This window comes from Alosa alosa, chromosome 3 (assembly GCF_017589495.1).
Source record: "Alosa alosa isolate M-15738 ecotype Scorff River chromosome 3, AALO_Geno_1.1, whole genome shotgun sequence".
Taxonomy (NCBI): Eukaryota; Metazoa; Chordata; class Actinopteri; order Clupeiformes; family Clupeidae; genus Alosa; species Alosa alosa.
In genome coordinates, this window is record NC_063191.1 from 385106 (window position 1) to 401881 (window position 16776).

The 16776-nt window shown below is 45.1% G+C and overlaps 1 protein-coding gene and 1 long non-coding RNA gene across 7 annotated transcripts in view; one reads left to right on the plus strand and one right to left on the minus strand.

The window, feature by feature from the left end:
* Positions 1 to 956, minus strand: part of LOC125292609 — a 31187-nt gene extending 30231 nt beyond the window's left edge. Inside the window, exon 1 of the long non-coding RNA XR_007193235.1 lies at positions 875 to 956. This is a non-coding gene — a long non-coding RNA (uncharacterized LOC125292609). The remainder of the gene's footprint in view (positions 1 to 874) is intronic.
* ndufv3 (NADH:ubiquinone oxidoreductase subunit V3) lies at positions 847 to 16287 on the plus strand. 6 transcript variants are annotated; one of them, XM_048239993.1, is made up of 7 exons: positions 847 to 1215; positions 2561 to 2778; positions 7432 to 7603; positions 8854 to 8968; positions 10919 to 11955; positions 12001 to 12643; positions 15963 to 16287. In XM_048239993.1, exons 3-7 carry the CDS (start codon positions 7532 to 7534, stop codon positions 16097 to 16099), a joined length of 2004 nt encoding a protein of 667 aa, XP_048095950.1. In that variant the 5' UTR covers positions 847 to 1215; positions 2561 to 2778; positions 7432 to 7531; the 3' UTR covers positions 16100 to 16287. The 6 variants fall into 6 exon arrangements, with proteins under 6 accessions (XP_048095950.1, XP_048095949.1, XP_048095948.1 ...); XM_048239992.1 differs by having other exon boundaries at positions 10919 to 11550; positions 11593 to 12643; XM_048239991.1 differs by having other exon boundaries at positions 10919 to 11430; positions 11473 to 12643.
* The last annotated feature ends 489 nt before the right edge of the window (positions 16288 to 16776 follow it).

Below are 16776 nucleotides of genomic sequence, written 5' to 3' on the forward strand. Positions count from 1 at the left end.
TACGGGAGAACCCGGGTGTTGCACCAAATTCTGTGACCTGTCGAATTTTGTGACTCTAGAGGGCGCTGTTTTATTGGAGTCTATGAATGTACTGAGCTGTACTGACACACTGATGAGGCAATTCTGTTATGTGTATAATTCTTCTAATAAACTTTGTACATTTTTGAAACATGGAACATTGTCTGGGTGTGGGTGTATTACTCCACAGGCCTGCATGTGTATCTTCCTCTCTATACTATCTCTATAGAGTACAGCTAAGGCCATTCCCACCACTCCAGCCAAGAGGTGGACTTCAGCTGGACAGGTCACATATGATGATAAGCCTACTGTCAAATTATGTTTGACAGTAGCCCACTATATTTACTATTACCCCACTATAACTCTGCAGAAATGGACTGATGTTGTACATTGTCATTGACATCAGCAAACACTTTATTTACATTATTGACAAACTTCTTGTCATTGTCCGTTAATTTACTTTTTGGCACCTCAAACTGATATACAAACTTAAGGAGGCAGTTAGTGACCTCCACAGCATTTTTTTTCTGCAGTTACAGTGACATAATTTGACAGTAGCCTATCAAAATATCTGTCCTGCTGAAGTCCATCTGTTCACAGGAGTGGTGAGGGGTAGGCTTTAGCTCTACTCTAGAATAATACACCCACACCCAGTCAATGTTCCATGTTTCAAAAATGTACAAAGTTTATTAGAAGAATTATACACATAACAGAATTGCCTCATCAGTGTGTCAGTACAGCTCAGTACATTCATAGACTCTAATAAAACAGCGCCCTCTAGAGTCACAAAATTCGACAGGTCACAGAATTTGGTGCAACACCGGGAAAAACGGGAGTGTTGACAGGTATGGCTTACTTTTTGCTCCTTCGTGCGCCGCTGTGTGCGGGCGACGGAATCAGGATCATCCGTGAAGCCTCTGTATGGAGAAGTTTTCGACTTTTCCCCCCATTCCACACCACCGACCAGGAAAGGAGCAAACTCGTTGTCGAGTGACAGTGCGTACAAAAGATTCTGACGCCAGTTCTCGAAGGAGTTCACTGTCTCAATTAAGCACCACTGCTTTGGAGCTCTGTGTGAATTCGCCATACTGCTGGATTACTCCGGACGCGTTCTGACGGTAGAATATTTCCACAGCGTGACTCTCTTGTCTGGATACCGCAACGAACTCGGAGTTTAATCCATCTTCAGGTCGAAACGTAAGTCCGGTAAACGCTGCCACCACGACAGTAAATAGTAAAGATGTCAATGAGTCACAAATGCTACAGGTTTAGTTAACGTGTGTTTACTACACAACCAGATGGGAATCACACAGCCCAGAATGGAACATCTGGGTCACAGGGTTAACTAATTAACCAATTACACTCTTGGCGATAGGATTGAGGTCTGGGGATCGGGCTGGCTACTCCATAACATCAATCTTGTTAGTCTGGAACCAAGACTTTGCTCGCTTACTGGTGTGTTTTGGGTCATTGTCTTGTTGAAACACCAATTTCAAAGGCATTTCCTCTTCAGCATAAGACAACATGACCTCTTCAAATATGTTGATGTATTGAAACTGATCCATGATCTCTGGTGTGTGATAAATAGGTCCAACACCACAGTATGAGAAACATCCCCATAACATGAATTGTGCACCACCATGCTCTACTGTCTTCTTGAATTTCCCCTGGGGATCAATAAAGTATCTATCTATATCTATCTATCTATCTATCTATCTATCTATCTATCTATCTATCTGTCTTCAGTGTACTGTGCCTTGAATTCAGTGGACGTGGGCCGTACACTTTACTTACATTATTGACAACCTTCTTGCCATTGGCTGTTGATATAATTTTTGGCAGCCCGAACTGATATACAAACTTTTTTTGTTTGTGACTTCCACGGCATTTTTTTCTGCAGAAGTACAATGACTTCATTTGATTATACACCCATCAACATATGTGACCTGTCGTGCTGAAGTCCACCTGTTCACTGGAGTGGTGGGGTAGGCTTTAGCTCTACTCTATAGAGATAGTATAGAGAGGAAGATACACAGGCTTTAGCTCTACTCTATAGAGATAGTATAGAGAGGAAGATACACAGGCAAGCCTGTGGAGTAATACACCCACACCAGGTCAATGTTACATGTTTCAAAGATTTACAAAGTTTATTAGAACAATTACACACATAACAGAATTGCCTCGTCAGTGTGTCAGTACAGCTCAGTACAAGCTCAGTACAGCTCAGTACAGCTCAGTTCAGCTCAGTACAGCTCAGTTCAGCTCATAGACTCCAATACAACAGCGCCCTCTAGAGTCACAAAATTTGACAGGTCACAGAATTTGGTGCAACACCTAAAGAAAAATGCAATTTCGGTTTGTAAAATGTATGCTATCCTTGTGTAACCCAGACTAAAATCTACAGAGGCACGGATTCACAAGGGGTGGAGGATGTGATATTTTTGACCTGATCCATTTGCCTAAATAAAAGGCCTTAAATTGGAAGTATTGGCTTTGGTTCTCTTTTGACACTTCAAGGTAGATCTTGCCTTTCTTTGTTCAGGGCCGAGGTCAGGGATCTTGGGCTCAAAAGGTTGGTGACCACTGCTCTAACGTGTGAGTGGGCATGCTGCACACTGCACGCTCAGAAGGATAGAGGGGGAGGAGCAGGAACTAACTAGCAGATTCCATCCCAGGTAGTGTTGCTACACGGATCACAATATTGAGAGCGCAAACATGGCGACGTCCCTGCTACGAATAGGACGACTCGGGTCGCTCAAGGTAAGTCATTTGTATTTCAAATATAGTTTATGTGCCCTGTCGCTACTGGCACGGAAACGTATTACCAAGGGAAATTACTATAAATCATTTGCGAAAAATGTAATGGAGACGTCCGTCGTTTCTTTATAGATTCCACTGCTGCTAGTTAGCTAGCTAATTAGCTCACATTCCTCCTGTCGAAAGGGTAAAACCTAATGTTCGCAATGCCCTCTGCGTTTACTAATGACTATTTCTAATAGAGAACGACAAATGATTAGGCACTTGTCTATTAGTCCGCGATATCTGAGTGGAATGACATTGACTACGAGTTTGAATTGACACTTGTTAAAGTATGTGGGCTAATCAAACAAATTGCAAGCATCAAACATAGCCATTAGATAAATATGAGTAGCAGCTATAGTATTTTGATCCCGTGAGAGAAATTTGATCTCTGCATTTATCCCAATCCGTGAACTAGAAAATGTAATTCCGGGGAATTACCATTGCATGTAAAAATACATTGTTAATTCGATATTGATCAACATTCTTTGTTTTAATACAGCAGAATGATCCTCAGAATACACTAATGTACACTTAACAACCAATGTAAGCTTGAAGTAAAAAAAAAAAAATCAGTTGTTGAAACCAATTTTAAGTTACCCAATAATGATTAGAGAGAAACCAGATGTCTACTGAATTTGCATTCTTACCGAACTTGATAATGCCAATCATATTATCCTAAGACAGATCTATTTATCAGTGGTAATTCTGAACTGGCAGCAAGAGCTAGAGGTCTCAGGTAATAGTAATAGGTCACATTTGGTGGTGATATAGACTGAAGAATAAGATGCAGCCCTTCAGATGATCAGTTTTAGACAGAACTTAGGTTAGAATCTTAATTTTCACAGCTCAGGTCTAACAACAGAGGTCTAACAGCACAGCTAAGTTTCACAGATGTCACAGCACAGGTGTGATTCAAATGTATGCATGCTTCATATAGTTGTCGGCATAGTCCTCCTGTAACAATATAATACTCAGAATGTCTCAGTGTAGGTCTCAGATCTACGTCTCAGTATATTTCAAGGGTATGTGCAGACATGGTCACATGTTTTTAGGAATGAATGTAAGTGTTAATGTCAGCGATGTATGGTTGGCAGGATGTGCACACAGACAGACACACACAAAATGGAATACAGGGTCACCACCACACTGGTCTGGAACCTAAAAGACAAAAGCAAACAAGTTAGTTATACCAAAAACAAGGAATGTGTACAATTGTACAACTTAGATATTTAAGTGCGATTGTTGCACCATAAATTTGTAATGGTAGTTAAATATACTAGCCTATAGTATCACAAACAAAGCAACATTTTGTGTTTTATTCATTTCAGTTTAAGGATAGTTGATAGCCAAACAGTTTCAGGTAAACAGCTTAGAACACTTTGTAGGCACTTTGTGTTGTTGCTGTTGATAATCATAAACTGAGTCTTAAGGATGGACCATTCTGATATTATGTATCTTGATAACTACAATAGTTTATACAGCTTGCTAGGTCGGTCATCCACATTTTTTCTACAGATTACGATGTAGGCCTACTCTAGGATGTACTACAACTGGGAAGCTTGATTCGTGTTCCAGGCTACACTTTAAATTTTAGGCCAGAATAATGCAGAAATCAGTAACGTTAGGCCAAGTAAACATACTCTGTAGCCTATGTTGACGACACAAACGTTATACTTCAACTTCTGTAGTGTGTATTAAAAATACTTTGGTCATATGGTCCGTTTCCAAACAGTATGGCTTTTATCAGGTCCCTTTCCACAGGTGTATTTAATCAATAGCCAGATAGTATCTGTACAATATGATTAGGCTAGACTACTGTATCTGGTTAACGTTAGTGCTGGTTAGTGAGCAAATGTAACGTTAACGTCAGTGATTAGCTGGGAGCAATGTTAGGTTTGATTGTCGTTAGCTAACGTTATTAAAACCTACGGCTAACCGGTCACTTTAAAGTTGACGACATACAGTACAGTAGCTGCTAGGCCTATTAACGCTGATAAGGTGGGTGCTAAAGTTAACTATTCCTCTAACGTTATAATGTTAGTTTGGCTATTTGTGACCTATCATTTCATACAACATAATGTTTGACGACATAAATGAGTCAAATGCCAAAAATCGGACCACTTACCTTGTCTGTAATTGGAGAAGGACAGTTAGTTACGAGCAAGTAGCCTAAAGTGGATCACGGCAGGCGGTAAGACTAACGTTCAGAAGACTCACAGCTCCAGTGGTAGAGGTTGATTGCGTTCAGCTGCAGGTCACATCATAATGCTAAAAGTTGCCGCCACGGCGGTCAATGTTAACTTAATGGGAATTTGTTGCTCTTTTATCGTAAATATCTCAAAAGTATAAAGTTCACAAATGTAAATAATACATTGTACAATTGTCCGTTACAAGACCTTTGTAAGAGTGTTTGAATGACGGCAAACGGTTCAGTGGTTTTAGTGTCATTAAACGTCAAACTTGGTCGGAAGAAGAATAATAAAAGACGATAGTAATAATAAGAACAGTGATAATAGTCCACTGCATTTACATGCAATGCAATAAGAACAGTGATAATAGTCCACTGCATTTACATGCAGTGCAATTAGTGAAACACACTCAGCACACAGTGACACAGTGAGGTGAAGCACACACTTATCCCGGTATTGTGTGCCTTCTGGTTTCTCCACCTACTGGTTTCCTTGCGCGTGCATGCGCTGCAGCAGTTGTCAGACATTCACAAACAAGTTGTTTTAGGCGGTTTGAAGTCGCTTTTCATACGCCATGAGCGCTCGGCTACATTACAGCCACTCGGACAAAAGACATGTAAAAAATATACAGAGGTCTAACAGCACAGCTAAGTTTCACAGATGTTACAGCACAGGTATGATTCAAAGGTATGAATGGTTGACAAATATGATTCACAAGTATACAAGTTCCATATAGTCCTCACACAACAATATAGTTCTCGGAATGTCTCAGTTGTATGGTTAAATGTTATGTGCACAGATATGTTGAGATATGGTCACATGTTTGTAAGAATGTATGTCAGTAGGTATGTTGCTAGCAACATTGTCAGAGATGTATGGTTGACAGGTGTGCACACAGACAGGCACACACGTAATGTCATACACGGTCATCACCACTGGTCTGGTCTGGTCTGGAACCTAAAAGGCAAAAGCAAACAAGTTTAACAGTTATACCAAAACAATACAGGGAATGTCTGCAATTGTCTAGTTGTCCAGAACAGTAGCCTATTCATGGCTTTCATAAGGTCCCTTTCCACAGGAGTATTAATCAAGCACCAATGCATTCATAATCTAGGTGCTTGATTGTATACACCTGTGGAAAGGGACCTGATGAAACCCATCAATAGATGAACTATGATAGCATACTGTGATAGTGTTTACTTAGGCTACGTAAGAATCAGGAACATAGAAGAATGGCATTAGCCATGGCCTATTTGATACAAACAAGCGGTGTAGGTAACAACCATGATGGGTTTTATCAGGTTCCTTCACACTGTATAATCAAGCACCAGTCTGCATTCATAATCTATTCTAGGTGCTTGATTCTATACACACCCTTGGAAAGTGACCTGATGTTGAATAGAACCAAAGCCATAGTATCTGTAGGCCTAGCTGCTAGCTACTTCTCTGGTTTACATTAATGTTCTAGTTAAAACGCTGCTGGTTAGTAGGCCTAATGAACAAATGTAACGTTAGTGCATTACGTTTGACCTAACGTTATAACGTTATAGTTTAGCTTATTTGTGACCCATCATTTCATACAACGCTAACGTTACATAATGTTTGACGACATAAATGGCTCAAATACCAAAAACCGGAACACTTACCTTGTCTGTAATTAGAGAAATGTGCCTCTGAAGGAGAGTTTTACGAGCAAATAAAGTGACCACGACACAGCAGGCAAAGACGTTCAGAGGATTCACAGCTCCAGTGGTAGCTCGCGCTCAGCTGTTGATTGCAGCTGCAGGTCAGGTCATAATGCTAAAAGTTGCCGCCACGGTGGTCAACGTTAACTCTATGGGAATTTATTGCTCTTTTATCGTAAATATCTTAAAAAGTATAACGTTTACAAATGTAAAAAGACAATGTACAATTGTCCGTTACAAGACCTTTGTAAGAGTGTTTGAATGACGTCAAACGGTTCAGTGGTTTTAGAGCCTTTGAACGTCAAAGTTGGTCGGAAGAAGAATAATAATAAGAAGAACAGTGATAATAGTCTATTTACATGCAATGCAATGAGAACAGCGATAATAGTCCATTTATATGCAATGCAATGAGAACAGTGATAATAGTCCATTTACATGCAATGCAATGAGAACAGCGATAATAATCCACTGCATTTACATGCAATGCAACGAGAACAGCGATAATAGTCCATTTACATGCAATGCAATAAGAACAGCGATAATAGTCCATTTACATGCAATGCAATAAGAACAGTGATAATAGTCCATTTACATGCAATGCAATAAAGCTTATTTTTGTTATAAATGGTTTAAAACTGAAAAGTGTGTATGTTGCCTTATGATGTCCTAATATGTGTGTGAAAAAAACAGACTACAGTCAGATCGACAAAGAATCGATTTTGCTTTATTAACAACAGGTGAACCAGAAGCATACATTGTGTAACCGGCTAGATCAAGCAGGGAGACACTTGGAAAACGTCAGATCGAGGCTGCACAATGCCTACCTAGAGAACGACCATGCCCTCCGAAAAAGCTTGCTGGGAATGCCCCTTAGGACTGAATTGCTTATCAGTAATAACATGTCAAGAGGTAAATAATAAACAACTGATGACTAGCCTAAATGACTGATCAATTAACAGCCTGTAAACGCAAACCATAATTGACCATTTCTGCAGTGGATGTTGTGTATCAAAGCTACAGTCTTAAACAAAAGATCTTCGTTATCAATCTCTGGCCCTGTTCATCAGCATATTATAATCTTTAAGAAAGACGATATATGTAGGCTATAGGCTGCATAGTGAGCGCATAGTGAGCGATATATGTAGGCTATAGGCTGCATAGTGAGCGATATATGTAGGCTGCATAGGGTGAGCAGACGTCCTCTTTTCCCCGGAGTAAATGACAAACAAACTGCTGACTTACTTTACACTTTACACGGTCCTGCTGCTTCATTGTGTTAACCAATATGAGCTACTTTACACGGTCCTGCTGCCTTCATTGTGTTAACCATGAGCTGCTTACTTTACACGGTCCTGCTGCCTTCATTGTGTTAACCATGAGCTACAACAGGCACATCGTTTAATGTGTTAACCAATATGAGATACAACAGGCACGTAGTTTAATGTGTTAACCAATATGAGCTACAACAGGCACATTGTGCATTGTGTTAACCTTTTTGAGATACACGTCGTGTCTAATTATGCCTGGTCTTCCTTCTCTTCTCTTCTGCCGCGTGATCCTTGCGAAGTCGAGAGAAGACGTTTAAACTTTCCCTCGCCAAGTGCCCAAAGCTGCTTGACGTATACTAAAAACAATGGCTGACCTGGATGTGGGTGGGGCCTGGATGTGGGTGGGGCTTGATGTCAAGCCCTGCCTTCCTGCAGGCTGCAGCGAGATGCTCCTCGCCAAAAGAGTCAGCGAGATGCTCCTCGCCAAAAGAGTCAGAATGGGTCAGAATCTAGAGTGCGAGAACCGGGATACCGCCCACACAGAGTTAAGCATCCCAAATAACTCCTTTAACGAATAAAGAACCGGTATACCGCCCACACAGAGTTAAGCGTCCCAAATAACGAGTTAGCGAGTTAAGCGTCCCAAATAACTCATTTAACGAATAAAGAACGATGGGAACGACATCATCATCTACATCACAATTCACAACTCAAGAGATGCCACAACACACACACACACCCTTACAACACTAAAGAGATGCCCCCTGATTTATGTGTGTGTGTGTGTTTCGAGCGTCCATCGTGGAGCATGGAGCTTCCTGATTAATGTGTGTATTGCCTTGCCTCCTGATTAATGTGTGTGTGTGTGTGTGTGTGTGTGTGTGTGTTTAGAGCGTCCATCGGGGAGCATGGAGCATACTGAGGACCCCCCCTGCTGCCTCTCTCTGCTCCAAACCAGAGGAGACCAAGACGCCGCCCGCGCCGCCCCCCCGAGCCAAAGTTCCCAGTAAGATCGTCCCTCTAACTATTTCAGCAGCTCCCTCTCTAACCGCCCCTCCACTGTCTCTTAGTAACACCAACCCAGGGCTGTACAGTGCTACATATATGTAGCATATGCTACAAAAACATCAGTTCCCTCCTCTGTCTCTTAGTAAGTCAGGGCTGTGCAGTGCTACATATATGTCTACATATGTCATACAGTCTCTTAGTAAGCCAGGGCTGTGCAGTGCTACATATATGTCTACATATGTCATACAGTCTCTTAGTAAGCCAGGGCTGTGCAGTGCTACATATATGTCTACATATGTCATACAGTTTCTAACCCAGGGCTGTGCAGTATCCTCCACTGTCTCTTAGTAAGCCTGGGCTGTGCAGTGCTACATCAAAACTCTCTGCTGGGACACCTTATTTAAAATGTTTTCAAGAGTATAGCCTATGAATGACATTTGATGTTTGTAACTACATACCAGTGTTAGAGATTGTGTGTATTCTGCTACAAAGCTAGCAATCTCTACTACTAGTGCCTGGGTGCAGTGCCAGCACCATTAGTGATATGAGTAAAAACAGCCCTGTAACCTGCCAGCCCTGTAGCACATCCAGCCCTGTAACCTGCAGCCCTGTAGCACATCCAGCCCTGTAACCTGCAGCAACCCTGTAACCTGCCAGTGATCAGGACAAACGGATCCAAACCCCCTAATGCGGTATTAACACCAGCCCATCTCTACAGGGTGTCAGTACTGTTACCCCCACACTCCCTGTGTCAGTGCTGTTACCCCCTATCTGCCCCTGTGTCAGTGCTGTTACCCCCACACTCCCTGTGTCAGTGCTGTTACCCCCTATCTGCCCCTGTGTCAGTGCTGTTACCCCCACACTCCCTGTGTCAGTGCTGTTACCCCCAGCAGGTGGGCCTCCTCCAGCAGACCTGGTGCTCCCTGTTTGACTCCATGTCCTCGGTCTGCTGAAGTGCTCGGCCACTGAACAGCACTGGGAAACTTAAACGTGTCTGATCTGTACCAGGGGTGCCAGAATGGGCGGGTCCTAGTACCAACCACTCAAGTGGATGACTGAAATGTTCATGCAGATGTTAATAATTTGTACATTAAAGGTTGTATCAGCGAAAGCAGGGATATGTCACTTCAATTGATGTTCAAACAAAACCGAGAGCTAGCTCGCTACTCCCTCCCCCTCCCTCCCGTGCAATTAAAACTCCTTACCTCCTTAAAACTCCTAAATGCGCATCTCATCGGTTATTGGTTGAAACACTTTATTTCGCCTTTGAGTGGGTTGCCAGCCCTTGTTGGTAGCAATTGTTTTTGTGTACAGATCTCGGAGCCTAGGCTGCCTACAGAGACACGTTTTTTGACTGCCTGCTTATGGGGCAGACAGCTAGCGGATCGTTTGGGAAGATTAGATGAATGTGATCATTTATGTTTGGGCCTTTTTTGGGCCTGAAATCGCTGATACAACCTTTAACCGTAGCTTCACATAATCTGATTATCTACTGTCCTCATTGATTGCATCATGACACTTGTTTGAGGTAATGATACCAACCATTTAACATTGACATTGATCTACATACACTGCCGTTCAAAAGTTTGGGGTCACTTAGAAATCCATTATCGACAGAATACCAGCTGAGATCAGTTGCATTGTTTTTATTTTTAATCAGGGCAGCAGTTTTCAGATTACATTATGTGCTTACATAATTGCAAAAGGGTTCTCCAATGTTTTCTCAGTTAGCCTTTTAAAATGATATCAGATTAGTAAACAGAATGTGCCTTTAGAACATTGGATGAATGGTTGTTGATAATGGGCAATGTAGATATTGCATTGAAGATCAGCCATTTCTTTCTACAACAGTCATTTACAACATTACTGATGAAAACAAGGACATTTAATAACGCTCAGGTTGGGATAATGCTCATGCTGTCTTCTGTTCCACCCGTGGTTTCCATAGCGATTTTGGGAGAGGAGGAGCGGGCCGCTCTGCTGGCCTATAAGACGCCCGTCTCCTTCCCTGTTAAGCTCCTCCCCCCCAGTGCTTCTCCACCCGCGCTAGCAGCAGCAGCTGAGGCAGCACACTCAACAGTCCCAGAACTTGCAGTCACAGACATCACTCCAGGGTCATCTCCGGCAGAACCCACTAGCACCCCAGCTACCTCGGAACCCGTGGCCTCTGAAACGGTGGCAGCTCCAGAGCCAGAAGTTGCAGCTGCAGAACTTGCAGAGACCGAAGCAGCTGCAGAACCAGCTGTGGCAGCAGAACTCATAGTGACCGAAGCAGCTGCAGAACCAGTTGTGGCAACGGAACCCATAGTGATGGAAGCAGCAACGGAACCAGTTGTGCCAATGGAACCCATAGTGACGGAAGCAGCAGCAGAACCTGTAGTGCCAGAAGTTGTGGTAGCAGCAACAGAGACCAAAGAATCTGGGACATCACTGGCTACTGCAGAGGAAGTGAAGGCCGAGGCAGTGCTCCCAGAAGTAGCTGCAGAGGAAGTGAAGGCTGAGGCAGTGCTCCCAGAAGTAGCTGCAGAGGAAGTGAAGGCTGAGGCAGTGCTCCCAGAAGTAGCTGCAGAGGAAGTGAAGGCTGAGGCAGTGCTCCCAGAAGTAGCTGCAGAGGAAGTGAAGGCTGGGGCAGTGCTCTCAGAAGTTGCTGTGGAAACGACAACAGCAGAAGCTGTGACCTCAGAAGCTCCATCTACTGGTGACGCTGCTGCTGAGCCTGTCGTTGCCATGGCAGCAGCACCTGCTGATCAGGATGCCTCATCTTCCTCTTCCAGTGACTCGGACTCCGATTCAGACTCAGACTCTGACTCAGAGACATCTGCAGAGGCTGCAGGGAAGCCCAGTGTGTCAGCCGAGCCGAAGCCTGAAGCCCCACAAGTCCTCTCTGCAGTGGCCGCTACCCCAGAGGTTGCTATGGAGACCTTAACTGTGGATCCCACTCCAGCGCAGGAAGCACTGGCAGCTGCCACTGAAGCCGTAACAGAGGCCGTAACCGAGACTGTAGAAGCTGCCACTGAAGCCGTAACCGAGGCCATAACCGAGGCTGTAACCGAGGCTGTAGAAGCCGTAACCGAGGCCGTAACAGGGGCTGTGTCTGAGGCTGTAGAAGCTGTGGTGGAAGCCGTTGCCCCAGCTGCTGAGGAGCTGGTTGATGCCGCCCCAGTCGTAGATGAATCTGCCCCTGCTGTAGAAACTGCAGCCGAAGCTGCCCCGGTAGAAGCTGAAGCTGCCTCTGCTATTGCTGAGGATGTGGTGGACCCTGCCCCTGCTGAAGAGCTGGTTGATGCTGCCCCTGTTGTAGCTGAAGCGGAAGCTGCCCCTGTTCTAACTGAAGCTGCCCCTGCTACTGCTGAGGGTGTAGTGGACCCTGCCCCTGCTGAAGCTGAACTCCCTGTAGAAGAGTTTGTTGATGCTGCCCCTGTTCTAGCTGAAGCGGAAGCTGCCCCTGCTGAGCCTGCCGCTGTAGCCCCTGTGGCTGAGGCGACGGGGGCAGCTGTAGGTGGGGCAGAATCAGGAGCAGAAGAGGCAGCTTCGGCGGTAGGTGGAGCAGAAGCAGAAGAGGCAGCTGAGGCGGTAGGTGGGGCAGAAGCAGAAGCTGGGAGCGCAGAGGAGGAGCTGGTGGACCCAGCAGCTGTGGTGCTGACGGAAGCCCCAGCCACCGAGACACCCGAGGGTACACACACATCATTCACACACTTACACATACATTACACACTTGTACCCACGTAACACGCATCACACACACACTTCTCTCATACGCTCTCTCTCATACGCTACCGTGGTTGTAGGTTGCTAAGTAACCGTATGCTACCGTGATTGTAGGTTGCTAAGTAACATGTTCTGGTGGTTCTGGGGCCCACTGCATGTGCTGCTTTTATCATCACCGCACGCATGCATACACACACACACAAAAACACACAGCTTCGCTGCTTGGCCCCCATTATGCAATCATTTAATTTAACAATCACCAAACAATTCAGGTTTGGTCATGTGCAAGGGTTTCTGCCTGTAAACTAGCACATTAGCTTTCATTAGCAAGCTAACTACCCACAAAGTAGGCAGCTGAAGTACATCGGCTATCAAGCAAGCAGACCCATCACAGTTGTTGCCATCACCACTATGTGAAGTTATGTCAGGCTACAGCGTAGGAGGCTATGTATAAATTACAGTGGAGGAGGCTATGCGCTAGCTACAGTGGAGGAGGCTATGCGCTACCTACAGGTTAGTCGACTAATCGCTAGCTATAGTGAAGGAGGCTATGTGCTAGCTACAGGTTAGTCGACTAATCGCTAGCTATTGTGTAGGAGGCTATGCGCTAGCTACAGGTTAGTCGACTAATTTCTAGCTATAGTGGAGGAGGCTATGCGCTAGCTACAGTCGAGGAGGCTATGCGCTAGCTACAGTGGAGGAGGCCATGCACTAGCTACAGTGTAGGAGACTATGCGCTACCTACAGGTTAGTCGATTAATCGCTAGCTACAGTCTAGTAGGCTATGCGCTAGTTACAGCGTAGGAGGCTATGCGCTAGTTACAGCGTAGGAGGCTATGCGCTAGCTACAGTCTAGTAGGCTATGCGCTAGTTACAGTGTAGGAGGCTATGCGCTAGCTACAGTCTAGTAGGCTATGTGCTAGTTACAGTGTAGGAGACTATGCGCTACCTACAGGTTAGTCGATTAATCGCTAGCTATAGTGTAGGAGGCTATGCGCTAGTTACAGCGTAGGAGGCTATGCGCTAGCTACAGTCTAGTAGGCTATGTGCTAGTTACAGTGTAGGAGGCTATGCGCTAGTTACAGCGTAGGAGGCTATGCGCTTGCTACAGTCTGGTAGGCTATGCGCTAGTTACAGTGTGGAGGCTATGCGCTAGTTACAGCGTAGGAGGCTATGCGCTAGCTACAGTCTGGTAGGCTATGCGCTAGTTACAGTGTAGGAGGCTATGCGCTAGCTACAGTCTAGTAGGCTATGCGCTAGTTACAGTGTAGGAGGCTATGCGCTAGCTATAGTGTAGGAGGCTATGCGCTAGTTACAGTGTAGGAGGCTATGCGCTAGCTACAGTGTAGGAGGCTATGCGCTAGTTACAGTGTAGGAGGCTATGCGCTAGCTACAGTCTAGTAGGCTATGCGCTAGTTACAGTGTAGGAGGCTATGCGCTAGCTACAATGGAGGGTACATGGCCAGGTGTAGCTTCACTGAAGGTGAACGCAGAACTTAAAATCAGCCTTCAGTCATTTTGCAAACGCTGCTCTTCATCACACACGCTGCTCATCATCATCTTCATCACACACGCTGCTCTAAAAGCTTCATCAGATAGAAGCCTCTTCCTCAGCCAGCAGTTGCCTGAACTCTCACCTTTGCCCTCTGACCTCCCTTTTGGGTGTTTCTGCATGTGCTGCCTCCTCCCTGCTCTCTGCTAATCAACACGCACACACACTGAATTCTCATGCCCATGTCCACCCTCCTCGTCCCTGCTCTCTGCTAATCAACACGCACACACACTGAATTCTCATGCCCATGTCCACCCTCCTCGTCCCTGCTCTCTGCTAATCGACACGCACACACACTGAATTCTCATGCCCATGTCCACCCTCCTCGTCCCTGCTCTCTGCTAATCGTGCGCACACACACTGAATTCTGCCCATGTCCACCCCCTCGTCCCTGCTCCTCGACCGACGCACACACACTGAATTCTCATGCCCATGTCCACCCTCCCTCGTCCCTGCTCTCTGCTAATCAACAGCACACACACTGAATTCTCATGCCCATGTCCACCCTCCTCGTCCCTGCTCTCTGCTAATCGACACGCACACACACTGAATTCTCATGCCCATGTCCACCCTCCTCGTCCCTGTGTTTGTCATTTCTCTCCCTCCGACTCTCACACATTTCTCTCTCTCTGATGCACTCTGGGATTTTGAGTCTCTGGCATTTCTCTCTCTCTGATGCACTCTGGGATTTTGAGTCTCTCGCATTTCTCTCTCTCTGATGCACTCTGGGATTTTGAGTCTCTCGCATTTCTCTCTCTCTGATGCACTCTGGGATTTTGAGTCTCTCGCATTTCTCTCTCTCTGATGCACTCTGGGATTTTGAGTCTCTCGCATTTCTCTCTCTCTGATGCACTCTGGGATTTTGAGTCTCTCACATTTCTCTCTGTCTGATGCACTCTGGGATTTTGAGTCTTTAAAGTCCTGCCTTGGCTGCCTAAAACAGGTTTTGTTAAAAGTTAATGTTAAAGGGTTTGACCATGCTACTGTAAACTTTATGTTAAGGTGTTTCACCTAGCTAATGTCAATCTTTCCAGTATTTGTTAATGTTTTGTTTATTTTTGCTGATATCTCCCATAATTGTTAAGGTTAATGCTGATATATGTCCAGTATTTGTTACGGTTAATGTTTTTGTATTGTGTGCGTGTGCTCTGCTAGCATTTCTGAACCTGTTCTGGATAAGGTTACTATTTTGCTCACCCATAAATCTGTATCTGATAATAGTTAAAGGTTAATGTTGTGTTTAGCCATAAATGTTTACTCATTAAGGTTAATGTTGTGTTTGGCTATAAATGTTTACTCGTAAAGGTTAATGTTGTGTTTACTTGTAACTGTTAATGCTAATGTTAACGTTTCCTCTTTCTTTTGATGACTCTGGTCTCAGCTTCCTTCTTACCCTCTTTTACCTCTAAACTGTCTGAAGACCGAACCGAAGAGTGTGTGTGTGTGTGTGTGTGTGTGTGTTGGGTGTGTGTGTGTGTTGGGTGGGGGTGGTGTGTGTGTGTTGGGAGGGGGTGGGGTGTTTTCCTCCTCACATTAACTGTCTGGATAGTCTTTGCATGGTGAGCCCCTCAGTGTTGCCATGGAGATGGGGAATGAACACGCGGGAATTCTGAGTGATGTCTCTCGAGCATGTCAATCCTTAGGGCTCACTGAAACTGTGTGTGAAGTGAACATGTGTATTGTGTATTCTGACGTTCCTTTGGGTGTGTGTGTGTGTGTGTGTATTTCGCAGAGGCAGAGCCCTTTGATAACAGCTCGTACCGAAACCTTCAGCATCATCAGTACAACGAGTACACCTTCGCCGACATGGACGTGGAGATGAGCAAGTACCGCCTGCCCCAACCATCGTCACGACGACCCTCGCCATGACGACCCTCGCCATATCCCTGAACACACACACACCCTGCCCCAACCATCGTCACGACGACCCTCGCCACATCCCTGAACACACACACACCCTGCCCCAACCATCGTCACGACGACCCTCGCCATATCCCTAAACACACACACACACACACACACACACACCCTCACACACACCCTCACACCCCCATCACACACAAACACACACACTCTGCTCCAACCATCGTCATGATGACCCTCGCCACATCACTAAAACACACACACACACACACACACACACACACACACACACACACACACAAACTCTGTCCCAGCCATCTTCCGGATGATCCTCACCACTGAATACACACATACACACACACCCTGCCCAACCCTCACCTGGACACACACACACACACACACACACCCTGCCCAACCCTCACCTGGACACACACACACACACACACACACACACACACACATTCCCCTCACCCGGCTCCCTGATCCATGTGTGATGTCCTTATAATTGTGGAGTCTGCAGTAGACCTAATAAATTACTTCTTATATTAAACCCTGAAGAGTTCAGTGATGGTGGTGGTGTGTGTGTGTTTATGGGTGGAGTGTGTGTTTGAGTGGTGGTGTTGGTTTTTTAAAAGTGGTCCGAAATAAAGGTTAGTAACTGCTTCTAGAGGTCATTAGTCATT